At 33.3% G+C, this 16,895-nt stretch overlaps 1 protein-coding gene across 1 annotated transcript; it reads right to left on the bottom strand.

Moving 5' to 3' along the window:
- Positions 1 to 1,127: 1,127 nt before the first annotated feature.
- On the bottom strand, positions 1,128 to 3,013 carry LOC25485682 (protein ASPARTIC PROTEASE IN GUARD CELL 2). Its single transcript, XM_013614954.3, has one exon. The coding sequence runs from the start codon at positions 2,817 to 2,819 to the stop codon at positions 1,359 to 1,361; it is 1,461 nt and encodes a 486-aa protein (XP_013470408.1). The 5' UTR covers positions 2,820 to 3,013; the 3' UTR covers positions 1,128 to 1,358.
- Between the last annotated feature and the right edge of the window lie 13,882 nt (positions 3,014 to 16,895).

Below are 16,895 nucleotides of genomic sequence, written 5' to 3'. Positions count from 1 at the left end.
TAAATTTGAGATAAAATCCCTTCATTGTTGCAGACTGTGAACTAGAATTATATAAAACTCGGATATTAAACATTTGGTCTACGAAACAAGTGTTATAGGTTTATTTAGAAAACAACTTTGTCCACCCCCACATATCTTAAAAATTGCCACAAGTGTATTTTTGGATAGGACAAGAACCCTAATTTTGTTTGAAAGTTTACGTCTGGATGACATTTTTACTTTTTTTTTAAAAAAAAAACTTTTTGAATGCGTACTTTCAAAATGATTTTGGGGTGGAAAAAGTAGGTTCCTATGTTGACGATTTTCAAGCGCACATGCATGTTTTTGTTAAAGGTTAGTTTGTGTGCTACTATAATTTTGACAAAAACTACACTTTGCCAATCTAAATTTTTGTTAAAAAAAAATGCAAAGTATATCCTACATGACATTGTTTCTGATGAAAGCGTACCCACAAATGCATGATTTCTATCCTTACACCATTTTTCACCAACAAAAGTGTTCCTTTTTGGTGGGCCTATATAAAGTGCTTACAAAGCCATGGCAATAAAAAACAAAGTATCATTTTAACTGCTCAAATTACCACCATATATACTGAAATGCACATCAGCACATACATGTGAATGTGAACAGTGATTTTTCTTAATCTCACATCTCTCAAAAAGATGAAAAGCAAATGGTTGCACTCCAACGTGAGGTCCCAACCAACAAAGGCAGAGCATTGCCCCAAACAAAACAATGGTCTCACATGTTCATAATAGTGGTGGCTCCCTCCCTTTGCCTAATGATTCAATTTCTGCAGCAGCTTTCACACACGAGTAGAAAGTGAAGAGTGAAGGGAAGGGAGTGGAATCTGTTTATGTGAAAGAAAGAAAAAAGTAACAAAGAAAAGAAAAGGTTGAGGGCAATGTCCAGTCATCAGTACATAGAGAGACCAAATCATTTCTTTCTACCCTTCTTCATATTGAGTAAAAGGATCCTCCTCATCACTCTTTACAACATATAAAGATTACCCTTGTGCCCAACAGATCAAATAACCTTTTCCATGATTCTTTTGACCATGTTCAGTTGAGTGTCATCATTATATAAATATTTTCCTTTAGCTTAAGTACACACTTAGAATGCACCACTTTTGCACAAAAACTCAATAAAACTACTAGTTTCACATGATTTACTTTACATGTTCTTTTAGCAGCTAATCAAAAGAGGGATTATACTATTAATATTTCATGACCACATATGTGACTTGATTATTATTCCATTTATCCTATATAGTACGATTATTATGTTACATTACTAACACTGACAAAACTTAGAAGGTTGATAATATACACACGCTTACAGTAACTCACACACATAACTTAACATATATTGGGTCCAAATCCTATATATCCATTAGCTCCATCCACTGAAATTTCAATCCCTTCTTGCTGGATGTTTCCTATGATGGAAAGTCCTGAAGAAGAAGGAGCAAATGCAAAGCAAAAAGTTCCCACACTATCCACTGGAATTAAGAAGTTCCTAGCTGGAAGGGTCAATATAGGCCCACCCAAGAAATAAAATGATATGGTTGGAACCCGAACCGTCACAAACCCGTTTAAATCATAACATGTGTCAAATATGGATACTCCTGACGTTTTGGGTAAGTTTGTCGTCTGAGCAACAAATGCATCTCGAAATGCATTGTAAGCCGCTGCAGGCAACCTCGTCACGGCAGTGCCGGTGTCCATGACCACCCCTCCCTCACCCAATTCATTTAACCGGAAAATATCCTCTGATATAGGTACCCTCAACCCCCCAACTCCAAGACCCGAAAGCCCGATATAATAAAAACTCGGAGCCCGTGGATTATGAATCAGGGAAACCCATGAAGCACCCACTGGCACCGATTCACGTCCAAATTCTAGCGACCCAGACGATTCAGTGCCCCGACTCACTAAACAATAACTAAATGTACCACCCGTCTGACCACCCAATTGGCCCACAAAAGACATGGGCCCACTCCCAAGACCCAACAACCCAGCTGCTCCAACAAACATACCCTGATTCCTATGCCCACACCCGATAGCCACGTTTCGGATCACAGTTCCTCCCAATGTAATAGTCTCAAGGGCAAGTGTCCCTTTAGTATAAGACCCATCCCCATAAGAAACCTCATAACGGCACCTCCCTTCATGACACCCAGCATTCTCCACACGGCTACATACGGTGGAACCGCAAGACACACCAGCATAAGATGAAGAATCCTCCGGGTTAAAAACCGGGTCGGATTGGTGATAACATTGGGTACATGGTTGACACTGGACCCAAATAATGTCACTACCCGAATCAACAACCACGTATTGGTTTTTTGGTGGACTTCCAACTCCTATTCTTACGAAATACTCTCCACTTCCTTGCTCCATACCAGAAACCACACCCGACCCGAACTCCTCTGTTTCGTACCCGACGCCACCGGCGATTTGCCGCACAACGGCGGTGACCCTTTTGGAATCTCTCTCCATTCGTGCATTGAAACGGCTGAGATGATCACCGGAAATGTTAAAGGCAGAAATTTTATCTCTGTGAAGTAGCTTCAGTTTGTGTTTTCCTGATACTGCGTCTGATTTTTCACTCATGGACTCAGCGTTGGATTTTTTGTTTTCTTGGGGTTGTTTGGTTGTATGAAAAGGCTTCAAATTTAGCTTTGTTTCTGCAATGGTTTGTTTCACGTTGATGCGTTGGAAATGAGGGTATGAATGGTTATGTGAATGTGATGAGGTTGGAATGGAAGTTGAGGTAGTGAGAAAGAGCAATGATAGAAGAAACAAAACAAATACCATGGTTGGTTGTATTGGTGCAAAATTTAAGGATAGGAGACAAGTATAGGATATTGGTGTTTAAATGTTGTGCTTGAGAAGTATAGGTTTTATGTTGGGAACGTGTGTGTTGTGGAGGGTTTTATTTGGTTTGGTTTTGGGACTGTGTAGGGAGAAAAAGGTTCATACTGTGGAAACTGGAAATAATTGAATGTGGGGGAGTTTTTGTAGTTTGTAGTTTAGTATTTGGAATTGATTTTTATCCAAGTAGTATACGAGAGAGTGAGTGGAAAAGGGCGGTTTTAGCATGGGTAATGAAAAAATTTCTCCATCTTAGATTAATTTTGTCTTATCTATTATATTATTTGTACAACCAATTTTGCTATATTCCAATTCATACCCTGATTTAAAAACATGATCCATATTGTTTTTCTTATTCCTTTATGATTAATATTTTTTGTTACCCTCTCGTGTTTTTCTTATTGCCATTACAATCAAATTTTAATGTTACTAATAAGGGCCGACCTAAATGTTAAGAGGCCTAAAGCAAATTTTATAATTAGGTCTTTTGAAATTAAAAAAAAATGCTTATTAAAAGCATAATAAATCAAGTTCTTTTGAATTCAATATTTGAACTTAAGACCAAAAGGATTTGAGGTGTTAAAATTGACCAGGTAAGCTAGATAAATATTGATTATTAGTATGTCATATTATATATTTATAGCTAAATTGACTTATTTTCAAAACTTTTTTTAACCTAAAATTTTGAGGCCTAAAGCCCTTGCTTGGGTGGCTTGGCCCTTAGGCCGGCCTTGTTACTAATTAAAACTGAACTACAATTTTGTTAACGTAAATATATTTATTTTTTATAAATAAATTAAATAACAATAATTATTAGATACTAATCAACAAAAGTAAAGAGTCAGAGTTTGAACGCATTACAACAATTGATTTAACAATTTCAAAAAAGTTACTAGTGAATTATAAATTATAGACAACATGTGGGTATATAATAAACAAGTCGAGTTTTTTTTTTTTTTTTTATGAAAGTAAAAAAATAATATTTAAATTTGCTTTTGGAAAACAAATAACATAGTTTTTTTTTTAGAAATATAAATTGCATAGATTTTTATTCGTTCCAAATATATGAACATATAAAAGATAGGTGACTTGGTACAATTTAAAAAGAAATTACATTAATACTTTATTAGTAATATTCATCCAAATTTCAGGTAAAGTTTTAGAACTATCCTATCCATTGGTATTTGTTAATATTAAATCAAAAGCTCATATTAAATTGACCAAAGATGGGGAAAGATCACAATCTCCCCATGCTAAACGTCACAGTGGAAAAGCCCATGCATCTTTTTTGTGTGGAGTTATACCTGATAAGGGGTGGTGATTTCCAGCAAGATGGAAAGATAGTTGGTGGTGCATAAAATTTTGTTAAGAGATTTGATGAGGTAAATAAATCATGCTCTTAACTTTTGATTTTGTGTAGTGATAATTGTGTTGTGCTTATTTTGTCTTTTTCTACTTTCTATTTTTTTTACCTGTTGGCTACTTATAGATATAGAGTGTACAATTGAATTGCTCAATAGCCAAATTACTCATAATGTAATCAACTTATGACATGGTTTTACTTTTACAGTTTAAGAGAATTGGTGTCCTATAAATGGAGGGACCCGTTTGTGACTTTTATGGTCATGCCAATTTGATCTGGTTAATGGGAAGGAAGAGAAAGGAGGATTAGTGATACAGTTTTGTAGGGAATTGAAGATAATGGAGTATGACATTTGGTATTCCATTGTATTTGATTGTATACGGTATTATTAAAGTTGCAAGGAGTTTCCTAGTGTGATCAGAAAAGAAGAAACAATATGTAGAGTGGAATATACGCATTCACCAAATTAGAAAAACATTTAGACTAATGACCATTCTTTAATAAGTTTCTTTTCTTCCTATATGATCTCTGGGCATATTTCAAGAAATCAACTTGAATACGGACTGCATGTTTATATTGACCAAACTTACTATATAAAGTTCTTAAGGATTACAATTAGAAAACTCGTTAGCATTTCCATATATAAAATTGTATATCGTACAAAATTAGATCTTGTAAAAGATAATGTTATTCAATATATTGGTCGAGGAAAAACAGGTAAATTATAATCACATAACATTTAACAAATTATGAGTGTTGTGAAAAGACTCAAATATAAATGTTTTAAAATTTTGAACAAATTTGTTGGGTGAAACTTAGTTGTTTATTGCTCTTAGCCTATATGTATGTATGATATCACGATGAGTATGCCAGAATCACGGTGATCCACTATTATTTTGAAGAAGCTACAAATTGTAGCTTTTGAATAATCATGGTTGGCTGTCGTAATTCAAAGATAACTACCGTGATACCAAACATACGGTACACGTGATAATTCCATGATGTTTTAGGTTTCCTTTACGACCCAACAAGAGGAAAGGATGATTATTAGTTGTGGAAGCTGGCTTAACTTTTCCAATCAATGATTTTCATAAAGTAGGGAAATTAAAAAAATGATAATTCCATTTGAATGGATTGATTCATTTGTTGAGTACATATGAATTAATGCATGTATGAATTTTATATGGTTTCATGCAATACATACATACAAATCAGTGTTCTTCTTTTGATTTTAATAAAGAGGGAATTGGAAGGAACTTGATTATTTATTTATTGAGTAGGATATGCGCCAGCTTTGCAGGTTTTGGCTTCTGCCTAAAATAAAAGACTAAAGATGAATGAAATCTCCATCTTTCTCATCCTTTTTCACTATCACAAATCTCTTTCAGTGTATAATCCAATAGGGTACCTTGAATAGCGTGAAGCTTCAAAAGTGAAAAGACTTAGGAGTTTTTAATGAGAATATTATGGAATATTGTTATTATAATAATGTTAGCCTTTTTAATAGGAATCTTTAAATGGTGAAGGAGTCACCCACCAAATTGAGGTATTAAAAAGGTGATCTTCTTTAAATCAGTGTTTATTTATTTAGAAAATGCTACCTTCTCTCATCTAGCTACTACCTAATAATGCAATGTTTCTAAAATACCCCATTCTAAAATGGCTATCGTAATCTCTCTGTAGTAACAACAAATGATTGTGGCAAATATATATTTGGTGTGGTTAAAGCACGCACGCGTGATGTGTAGGGCAGTTGGGTAAAGGACAATATATTTACGTATGAGACACAAACAAAAGTATGGAAGGGTGCATAATGCATACACAAACATGTTTCTTTCTTCCACAATCATATTTCATATATAATATTATGCGCATGTTCATGTATTACATAAAAATTAGACTCTCGCAACATGACAAATCAAATCAAAGTTTGACTCTCGATCGAGAAAAATTGTAATTTCAATAATTGTTCAACAAAATGTACTGATTATCTTCAAGAAAAATATAGTATGTAGTGTGAGGCTTAGATGCACAAGAAAAATCATGGCCCGTACAATCCATGAGAGTTCAACATTGGAAGAATTAAAGTGTTTTTCAGTAGAATTATGGCCCGGACAGAATGATAAAAACGACAACACCATACTTCATAGCTTAATTTTTGTACTACAAACTTCTTGCTCATTCAACTTTTTTCTTATTCTCTAAAAAAAGAGGGAGTAGTTTTGATTTTTTACCAGAAAGAGAGGGAGTAGTTGATTCTGTATTTTTGAATTGATTTATCAAAGTCTAAACACATATTACACTTAATTTTAAGAAAATTCTTAGGTGGCTTGAGTTTTGATGGATAGCGGTTCTCATGTAGGAAAAAATTAATTCAAGAATTAAATTAACTTTAAAATAATTAAATCTAGAAAAGTGAAATGATATTAAATAATTGAATGTTGTATTCCATACAAAATGAAACTCTAGGTATTGAGGTATTCATCTAATTTTAATTTGACAGTTCAAATCAAGAGGATGATTCCTAACTATTGGTGATATGGATATGAATTGGTTCTCCAAATAATCCATAATTTGAGTGATTATTGTTATAAGAGGACATTAAGAATCTATTTATAACGCGGAAGCTGTTACATTTGCGTGTTTCTATTTATTTAAAGTACACCAAAATTCAATGATGTGCAAGTGCAATCAAAGCTCGTCTCTTCCTCATAGGGCATCGGAGATGGAGAAGAAATATGCGACTACCACAAATGAAAAGATACACGATGATATTGTCTTCTCGATTCTATCAAAACTACCTCTTCAATCTTTAAAGCGATTTGGATGTGTATGTAAATCATGGTCACTCTTATTCGAAAATCCTCGTTTCATGAACATGGTCGTGACTATTTTCTATCTAACAACAGTTCTTGTTATCACAATGCATCTCTCTTTTTCCGGCGAGAGATTTGAAAATAAAGCCAAATTAAATTTACCAAATCCATTCCAAGAAGAAACTGAAACTCGCTATCGTTTGCACCATTTCAATATTTTAAATTTAGGCGGTATTAATGACTTTATTTGTGTCAATTGTTAAAATTGATATAAGAGTTGCATTATGGAATCCAACTACAGATGAATTCAAGGTCATTCCTCACAGCTCCGCTAAGTTTCAACCGTTTGCTGCAAATGTTAGCGGTGATGTGATTAATTTTGACTCATTTGGTCATGATGGATTTGGATATGATCCGATTACATATGACTATAAGATGATTAGTCATGTCTTATCTACACCTCCACAGTTGTTTCCACACAGCGGTTATGTGCCATTAGGAGATACATCTTTGGAACCCTTTTGGGAGATATATAGCTTAAGAAGTAATTCTTGGAGAAAATTTGACATCGTTATGTCTACATCTTATGGGGTGACCGATAAAGCCAAAGTTTACATGAATGGAATGTGTCATTGGTGGTGTATTATATATCATTTGAACTCTAAAAATGAATCAAATTGGTGTCGTTTGACTTGAGCAATGAGGTATTCTTTACCACACCCATATCCTCAGACATAATTGATAGCTCTGATAAAGGATGCTTATACTTGGTGGTGTTAAATGAATCCATTGCCTTGATCTCATATCACGTACAAATGACTACTTTTAATATTTCAATTTTGGGTGAACTAAGTGTGAAGGAATCATGGATCAAACTTTTCCTTGTTGGGCCATTATCTTGCGTTGAACGTCCTTTTAGAATGGAAAATGGCAAAATATTCTTCACAAAAAAAGACGAAGAACTAGTTTGATTTGACTTAAGAACTCAAATGATCGAGAAGCTTGATATTGAAAGAAAAGTTCTTATTGTGAGATAGTAGTTTAGAAGGAAAACTTTCTTCCAATTGGCGGAATAAATAAGTAATTCCTTTTATTGTTTTTACCTAGAGTGAGTGATGAAGGTTACTAAGATATGACATTGCATACAAACTGATATGGTTTCAATATCAACTAGAATAATCTTTTGCCTTTACCAAAAAAAAATAAAGAACCTGTTTATATTCCTCTTAAAAAAAAAAATAAAAAATCCGTTTTTATTGATTCATTTGTTGTTGTCTATTGACATAAGCATTTGACATCTATATAAGCTATCTTCAACTTATTACCATAAACTCTCCAAAATAATCTATGGAAAAAACATATAATTATACGAAAAAAACTAATAAGCTCTCCAAACACACATGCAAATAACCTACTTATCTTTGTTTTTTTTCGAGGAAAAATAACCTACTTATCTTAATAGGATCTAAAAGAAATATATTATGATTTCGAGAATAAATCATCTTTCTCACTTATGTTTTTCATGTGTTTCAAATCGCACCCTTAAACTATTTTTTCATTCATTTTTCATAACATCAACTATTCGCACAAATTCAAGGGTTTATATTTCTCTGTTATTTAATATCAATAGTTTTCCTTAACAAAAAAATATCAATAGTTTCTTTCTCTCTATTGGCAGGGGATAAAATGAAATCTATATTTTTATATGTATCCTTGGACATCTATGGATTTATCAATTGTTAAAATAAATGAGCATTATTAACTTGGTGGAGGTGGGTATTTGTGGTATCCATATTCACATATCATCATCTGCTATGTTTATTAAAACACTATGTCTTGTATATCGTCAATCGGAAGACCCTATTTCATCTCTAAATAAATAGGGATATGGATAATTTTCTAGGCTATATTTTGTTTGGCAAATTCTATGGTACATCCAACATTTTGAGTGTACCGGTACATAAAACATTAAATTAATAATTAAATTGATTATTTTTTGAAGAAAAAATAATTATTTTCTATCATTGACAATTATAATAATAATTAAATCTTATTTACCAAAAGCGTCAATGAAATAAAATTTATTTTTTTGAATTTTTATTGCTCATAATGAAGAATATTGATTATTTTTTATGAGAAAATGTTAAAAATTTAATATAATTCATATAAACAATGAAATGATGTTTTTTCTCATGAGATGATGTTTTCTAAAATATAAATAATGACAAATAACAACTTATCTCATAAAATGATCATTAATTTATAAATTTATGAAGCAGAGTATCTGTACACCTCAATTTGTGAGGTGTACCGTAGAAACTCCCATTTTGTTTTATGATTCCTCTGATAGAGTTTGAGACCACAAAATTTTGAGTTAAAAAATTTAAAAAATTCAATTTAGTTATTTATAGTTATAAATGTTTCCATTTTAGCTAAGATGATAGTCTCATTTTCTCCTTGATCTAGTTTTAAACCTTAGAATCATGATAGTCTCTTTTCTTTTTTGGGAGCTAAACTTTTTGAAATACTTTGGTTGAAATTAAAACAAAAAGTTCATGATATTGAATGCAAAACAGGAAATGCATTGGCATATGACACGCCAAAGAATAAACGACGGAACCATTAGTCTTTAATGTAATCTGATAAAAGTCGTACAAATAAATTTCTAAAAGAATGTTTCCACTTAACTCAATCAATTAAAATGTTACGTATATAAATTTGGTGTTTTATGAGTAAAGAATGAATTATGAAGCACAATGAGTGTTAAAGTAGCATGATACGAAGGATAATCATACATTTCAATGCTTACTAATACGACAAGACTAACCATGAAATATATTAATGATATGAGTTTTGGAATTGAGCCATTATTACCACCTAAAAGTTGCACTAAGATTTTTAAGACAAATTAAACAAGAATAATTCCTCTCTTTTTGTGCCACCTTGGCAGTTGGCATACTTTATTTCTGAATGTAAGTGTGCGCATAACAATTGCCGTGGTCCGAAAATAATTTGAAACAGAGGTATTCTAATTGATATCATGAAGGTGAAAATTTGAAATTCAAAGAATTTTACTGTGTTGTGAAACAAAATTACAGAAAATTCAAAGCACAATATAATGATCAAATTAAGAGTCCATAACAATATTGATATTGAAAATGAGACGAGCATAATAATTAAGGAGAACCTCTACTTAAATCCTTCAAGCATCTTTTCTCCCACTTAAACACTAAATTAAAGTATATAAAAATCATAAATAGTTGCTAACATTTTATAAGTACTCTCTAAAAAGTATGAAAATTCGAAAGTCTATGTTGTGTACAGACAAGTCGCTAAGGTGCTTTCAAGTCACTAAATTGAAGGTTTAGTATTTACTACTGTGTGACACTAGTTTTTTTTTTTTGAATGGCAAATATATATTTTTTTTGACAAAAATAGAATGATATTCATTCATTCAAATTGAGAGATTACATCCTTCAACACCGCTAAAAACGTAAAGGATGAATCTGCGAACAAACTCACAGCATCCAAGTTAATAGCATATAACGACATAATGCCTACAAAAATATATGATAAAATTAAAGTCACCGGAATATCCATGGCCTCCGGATCTGCAACGTTGACGTTCAAATATTTGATTGAATAATCGATCTTTCAATAAGAATAAAATGAACACCGCAAGAAGACGGAAAAGCAAACAACGTCGCACAAGACGACGAACAACAAACCACCACACTTAGATGATGAAATCACAAAGAAAAAAGCTAGATCTATGTGAAAGTCACTTATTTAGATTGAAATAGAGAGAAAAAGATGAAGAGGGGTGATTTTAGGTCAAGAATTGACCCAAAACCACCCCCAATGAAGAAACGAGAAGAGAAAACCTAGAGAGAGAAAATTAGGGCCGACTTGTTGGAGAGGGAGAGGAAGAGTATACATGAATGGCAAATATATATATATAAAATAAAAGAAAACGTTTACACCAATATACAGAAAAGGAGGCACCAAGCGGCACCCCACAAAACACCACCAAAATATACACCTCCGGGCCCACATACGGAGCCAAAAACACACCGGAAAACCCCAAAAGGAGGCAACACCAAAAGAAACAGAATAACAGAGCACCAAAAGCCAAGAGCTAAGCACAACAACAAGATCATCGACACATGCAAGAAACAAAGAACAACAAGAAAACCCCGGAAGCCACACTAGGAAGGAAGGGGAGATACAACCCCACCCAACCCCGCAAGCAGCCCCAGGAACACCCACCATCACAAAACCCTACCGATTCAAACACAGGACGGGCTGCACCTCCCACTCATAGAGAGAACAGGAACTAGCAGGGCACTTAGTCAGGAACCACTTCCAAGCTAAGAGTTTAATTCTATCCACCACTGGCTCCTCACGGAGAACACCAACAACAAAGATAAGGTCATTTCGGGTCGTCCAAATGGTCCAGATAACAGCATGCCAAACAAGAAGCAAACCTAACCTAACTCTCGTCCCCCCACCTAAACCCGTAAAGGCCTGAAACTGCTGGACTAGCCCAAGAGGCATCACAAACTCCCAACCCAAACAGCGAGACACCTGATACCACACCGGGAAAAAAGAAGGGCAAGAAAGGAACAAATGCACCGAAGACTCAGACGGCCCATAACAGAAGATGCACCCCCTTCCCTCGATAGGAAGATGGACACTGCGCCTAATGAGGTTGCAACGCGACGGGATCCTATCAAGAAGAAGCTGCCAAGAGAAAACAATCACTTTAGACGGGGCCCAAGACTTCCAAACAGCAGAGACCGCCTGCAAAACCACCCCCTCTGGACTGCCCGCAGCTGGAAGAGCCTTTATAAGATGAGAGTAGGCCGACTTTACAGAATACCGACCATCGAGACTGATATTCCAAGACCACTCGTCGTCCTTCACAATCCTCGAACGCCTAGTCGCGACCACGAGGAGATCGGCAAGGAGATCCAATTCTCAGAAGAAGAGGGGTCTCCTCCAGGACAAGTCCCAAACCCATACCTCCCCCTCCCAGTGACCTAAATCCCCAACTTTACCATCCACCTAGAGAGAAAGATGATACAACCGACTAAACCTAACATTAAGAGTAGTCGGCCCACACCATGGATCATCCCAAGTGCTATATAAAGAGAATAGACTTTCAATATAAAATTGATAAAGCAAAAATATTCATAATTAACAAATGCTTTCTTATTTTTTTCACACACTTTATAATATTTAAGATATAAATCATTCATAAACCACTTTTTATTATACAATCCTAATGAACACAACCATAAATTTCAAAGGTGACAACAATACTAAAACCCAATTAATGATTTATTCCTCCAGCCTTTCTTTTTTTAAAATGCAACATAGTAATAAAATGGTCCTTTACCACAAAGTTCTTCAGTCTTTTGGGTACTTAAATCAAAATACACTAGTTGACCATCTATTTTTTGGAACAATATATCACAGTTCTTTCCTGCTCCAATAAGACGATCAATGTAGGAAAATGACCCAACAATAAAGAGTTTAGTCTATAATTCCTTCACGCCGAGTTCACCTAAAATTGATATGTGATAAGTAGTTTTATCTGATAAATACCATGATATCGTAACAATTGATCCATTAAACACCACCAAGTGTCTATTCACAAAACTATAAATAAAATTGGGATACATATCTGAAGGCATGTCTAAGGGTATGATTGTTGTTAAAAACAACTCATTGCTCAAGTTAAATGACACCAAGAAATGTTCATCATAATTTTCACTTTCAGACTATCAATGGCAAATTCCATCCATATATAATCGTTGATTTGAACTATCAATCAAACACACAGGCATATTAACATCAAGTATTCTCCAAGAGTTATATTTTTGGCTATAAATCTCCCATAAAGGTTCATAGGATATTTCATTACGTGACACATCTTTCCGTTGCACACCAAGATGCCGAAGAACATAACCATCTATTTGAGAAAAAAATGCACGCCTAATAATTTTAATATCCTCTCTAACATGGTCAAAACCAAACCCATGATAATAAAAACCAGTCTGACGATAAGGTGACATAGACTCAATGGGACTTTGAGGAATGACATTGAATTCATGGGTAGTTGGGTTCCACAATACAAGTCTTTTTCCTCGTTTAAGACAAATAACACCGTTAATAACATTTCAAGAGGAAAGTTTTTCCTATTGAAATGGATTTGGAACATCTAATTTGACTCCATTCTCATACCTCTCACCACATAGTGAATACAAAGAAAAGTCATCACGAGACCTCCACCTCGGTCTTTGATACAAGAGGAGAGATGCATCATTGGAGTATGAGTGAGGAATAGATATGAAATTAGTGCAGAAGTTGTTCATGAAATGAGGGTCTTCAAATAAGAGAGACCATGGTTTGTATGCACATCCAAATCGTTTCAAAGATTTTAACGGAAGTTTTGACAAAACAGAGAATGCAAGATGATTGGGTATGTGATTCCTAACCTTTTAACTTTCAGATATGCCCATCTTCAAACTATGAATCAAATGTCGTTCAAAATTAATCTGAGATAGTTGTGCGAAACAGACTGTTTTTAAACTATTTACATAATGTTAGGTTGAAACAAAATCAATTAAAATTTTTCTTAAACTATTGTGATTCAATTGACAGAAATTCATTTCATAACTTAGAACAGAGCCGACCCTAATTTTCTCTCTTTAGGTTTTCTCTTCCCGTTTCTTCATTGGGGGGTGGTTTTGGGTTAATTCTTGACCTGAAATCACCCCTCTTCATCTTTTTCTCTCTATTTCAATCTAAATAAGTGACTTTCACATAGATCTAGGTTTTTTTCTTTGTGATTTCATCATCTAAGTGTGGTGGTTTGTTGTTCGTCGTCTTGTGCGGCGTTGTTTGCTTTCTCGTCTTCTTGCGGTGTTCATTTTATTCTTATTGAAAGATCGATTATTCAATCAAAGATTTGGACGTCAACGTTGCAGATCTGGAGACCATGAATATTCCGATGACTTTAATTTTATCATATATTTTTGTAGGCATTATGCCGTTATATGTTATTAACTTGGATGCTGTGAGTTTGTTCGCAAATTCATCCTTTACGTTTTTAGCGGTGTTGAATGATGTAATCTCTCGATTTGAATGAATGAATATCATTTTATTTTTGTCAAAATAAAATAAAATTGTGAAGTATTGTATTTTTTGTAATCGAAAAAACTAGTAGTCCTCTTGTTTCTTTATTTTTTTGGTAAGCAAATAAGATAGTTCTTAAAAATTAGTACTTAACTAAGAAATGTTTGATTTTTTGTAATTGTAAAAACAAATTGAATAAAAGTAGTTTTTTTTTTGGTAAGCAATTAAGACAGTCCTTTTTTTTTTTTTGTTTTTTTTGTGAAGGAAAGTAACAATTAAGACAGTCCTTAAAAATCATACTTAATTGAGAAATATTATTATATATGTGCAGTATATTCAGATTTGATTGAGATAGTCTTTAAAAAATTACTTGAGAAGTAATTGTATTTTTTTTACAAAGAAATGCAAAAACAAATTTATAATATCTAAATTGTATAAAGAAAAAAAAGATTGTCAACCAAATTTGTATAAATAAATTTAAATTATAAAATTTTATTTAGATGACTTCTAGGGTGAGACTCAATCAAGTCCCTCTCACCGTTGTAGCATAAAAAAATTTATCTAAACTTTTCCAACCACAATCCTACTCCTATCTTTCCCAGCCGCATCCTGTCAAACTCAGTAAAAAATCTACGTAAGTTAAGACAATGTGATAAAAAATTGTTTGCAAACCCTTATTTATTTTAAGCCCCGATACCCAATAAATACGAAAGTATATATGTTCGATACGTATCCGACACCAATAAGTCTCGGGTACATATCAGAGAAGTATCTAATAATTAAATTTTTAAAAAAGTTCATCGATGCATTTGTGTAGGGATGGTAAAGCAAGTAGCCCGCCCGTTTAGACCCGCCCCGCTTAAGCCCGTCAAAAAAATGGATAAGATGGGCCGAATCAATTTAGATAGCCGAGTTCAAAATCCAACCCTACACCAGTGGTAGGTTGACGAACCGACCATCAAAAAAAAAAAAATCATTTTTAATAATTTTTTTGACAATTTTGTTGTTATAAAAAAAACTTATGACACAAATAAAAAATTGGCAGCAAATAAATTTGTGGTGTAAACAAACTTATGACACAAATTTTAGTTACGCTAGGCTGCTTCACCTTAAATTTACTCTCAACCATTGTAAACGTGTTCAATCCAATTACATATTTGTTACATAAAAAAAATAAAAAATAATTAAAAACATGAAAAAGAGGACCACAATACAATACAACACAATGTAACCCCCAATTCAAGAAGATATAAACTCCTATTTTGCTTGACTTTGATGTCACTACCCAACCAGTAGACAGTGGATATGACTTTCTTCTTGTGTTACGTTTAGTACAAACAACTTGCTAATTTGTATGTATCATGGGGAAAGAACCAAAGAAGGTTGAAAAGGGTAAGTACGAAGCCCAAAATAAATCAAATGATCCTCGATCAATTCATACCCATTCTCACAAATTTCCTGCATGTTTTGCTTTTATCTTCAAAGCGTTAAAATCTTAGCCCTACACTGCATAGAGAAAATAAAGAAATAGTTATGAGATAAGGCTAGTTTGAGGCGTAGTTTGAATATGGAGGTTCACACTACAGTTATCCAATCTTTGGTATGAAAGAGTGGACATTCATTTCAATGTCTTTTGGTCATATTTACCCTATACATAGATAGGAATAATCTTTCACAGATTAGAGGACTGAAAAAAAAAAAAAAAAAAAAACTGGAATCTGAAACAAAAAAATAGAGAGAAAAAGTTTGAAATTAATAAAAGATTGAGTGAATAATCAAAAGAGATAAGGAGATGTTAGTTTTAACTTTTAATTCAAGTTTGATAAGTTTTAATTCAAGTTTGTTTGGATCAAAACATGTTTAGTAGTTTGTTACAAGTTAGTTAGATGATCTAGCTAAGTTTGTTTAGATTACTTACTAAACAAGCAAAGTGAATAAGTCCTATATAAGGCATGTTGTAACTATTTTCACAATCTAATGAAAAAGACATAGTTTACAACAATTATTCTCTTCATTCTTCTCTCAATTCTCTCAAAATTTCATAAGAAACTCATAGCTTGCATTGCAAGCAATCTGGGATGTGCTATAAAAAAAATAGGAGAAATGATATTTGTACAACCATTGTGTGACAACTCTTCCATAACTCTCTTTCATACTCACATTATGTTTTTGTTCTCTCTCTTCCTTTTTCTCTCTCCATTGTTTTTGATCAATAGAAGTTGTCATGATAGTTGTAAAAAATGGTTGTTCAAATATCACTACCAAAAAAATAGTGAAATCAATATATAAAAGGTGATTTTTTTGTCGATATGATACTAAATACATTTTTTGTTCAATAATAAAAAGTCACGCTTTTGTCAATAAGAGACTTAAGATCCTAGCTCAACTAACAATACTGATTTTGTTAACCGAAATCTCCCCTTTATACAAAAAAATCACTAGAAAAAACATGGTATTAAAATAAATTCATGTTAAGTTATTACTAAGTAAAGCTAATTTGAGCGGAATCTAATTTATGTAGGAATATGTTCGAACTTAAGCCCATGAGGAGACCCAACCTGAAAGACTAGTCTAATAGGTGGGAGAACTTCATGACTTAAGTACCACATCAAACACTATGTTCTACTCTATGTGGGACTCCTAACAGAATACATTTTTTTTTAAGGAACGTAGGAATACATATTTCAAAACACGGTA

This window comes from Medicago truncatula, chromosome 1 (genome assembly GCF_003473485.1).
Source record: "Medicago truncatula cultivar Jemalong A17 chromosome 1, MtrunA17r5.0-ANR, whole genome shotgun sequence".
Lineage (NCBI taxonomy): Eukaryota > Viridiplantae > Streptophyta > Magnoliopsida > Fabales > Fabaceae > Medicago > Medicago truncatula.
This window is presented reverse-complemented; position numbering and strand designations above follow the sequence as displayed.

What these genes read in the sequence shown, in the direction of transcription:
- LOC25485682 (XM_013614954.3), bottom strand. Translation starts at nt 2,819, where the DNA reads ATGGTATTTGTTTTGTTTCTTCTATCATTGCTCTTTCTCACTACCTCA.